General features: G+C 43.7%; 1 protein-coding gene across 16 annotated transcripts in view; it reads left to right on the top strand.

Annotated features, from left to right (window-relative positions):
- Nucleotides 1-1,244, top strand: part of caska (calcium/calmodulin-dependent serine protein kinase a) — a 167,091-nt gene that overhangs the window by 108,331 nt on the left and 57,516 nt on the right. For all 16 annotated transcript variants that reach the window (XM_005745515.1, XM_005745516.1, XM_005745519.1 and 13 more), the window contains exon 8: nt 362-484. In XM_005745515.1, coding sequence (XP_005745572.1) covers nt 362-484 — 123 coding nt within the window. The remainder of the gene's footprint in view (nt 1-361; nt 485-1,244) is intronic.

Raw genomic sequence — 1,244 nt, forward strand, 5'->3', positions numbered from 1 at the left:
ATTACATAAACACACATACTCACACTCACTTTACTTCACACTTTTCGAGTCCTGCACCCTACTATCTTTAGTCCCGATGGTTCAGCGGCACTCTGCACAAGGGTTGTCTTTCTTTATCCTCATATATATTTATGTGTGTGTGTATGTGTGTGTTTGTGTGTGTGTGTGTGTGTGTGTGTGTGTGTATATATATTTATATATACTATCACACCCCACATAAGTGGCCACTGGAGGGATTGCAGTATTTGCCTTCATTTATTATCCCCAGAGACTGCTGTATGTATAGCACAGGGACAAATGGACGATGCCAACATGACACTTATGATTTCATATTCCTGTTTTGGTATTTTTGTGTGTGTAGATGAATCCACGCCAGTGGAATCACATCTCAGAGAGCGCTAAGGACTTGGTGAGGCGTATGCTGATGCTGGATCCCGCCGAGAGAATCACAGTCTACGAGGCTCTTAACCACCCCTGGCTCAAGGTACTGCAGGGCACTGAGAAACATCCCATGGTGGTTGGTGTTGTGAGATCTTAAAGTCTTTGTGTCAAATCTGATATAGTTTGACCATTATGCTGGGCTCCATATCCCTTTGAGGAATAGTAAGTGTGCACTGACATGTATCCAAAGTTTTGACTTCTGTAAAACTTTTAGCCTTTTTTTGACACAAGTGGAATACTAATGCCACGTCGCCTGAAGTTGACACGCAATGATCAGTCAGCTATTCAAGCAGGAAAGCAATGACAGGAAGTGCCAGCTCAGTGGTGTTGGCGCTTGTCATGTGTTGTCAGAGGAAGCTTTTATTGTGTCTTCTTCTGTGGGCAGGGATGGAGGGGTACTTAAAAATGATTTCTTGACAATTCTGCCAAGGGACTTGGAATTCATCTGGAAGTGGTCTGACACATCAATCAAATCTCTGAGTTTTAAAGGACACCCCTACTTTCAGCGTTGCACTTTACTCCGTTATAGGTGTCCCTGATTTGCTAAAGTTTAGACACATCAGTGTTTGTCTGAGAGATCGAGCTGGAGCAGTGCAAGACTCTGTTTAGTGTTGATTACGTTCCCCTTTTTAACAGAATGTCACACAAACCCACACAGTTGTGCAGTCCATGAAACCTAACCTGAATTCTTCTTTTTACCAAATTACATCAGAGGCAGAGAACCAAAAATGTGGCAAAACTCCCACTGCAGCTTTCTGACAGCCTGACGGCAACACAAACACTGTGAGGCAGCGCCATGTGGC

This window comes from Pundamilia nyererei, unplaced genomic scaffold (assembly GCF_000239375.1).
Source record: "Pundamilia nyererei isolate P.nyererei 1_Seehausen unplaced genomic scaffold, PunNye1.0 scaffold00160, whole genome shotgun sequence".
Classification (NCBI taxonomy): domain Eukaryota; kingdom Metazoa; phylum Chordata; class Actinopteri; order Cichliformes; family Cichlidae; genus Pundamilia; species Pundamilia nyererei.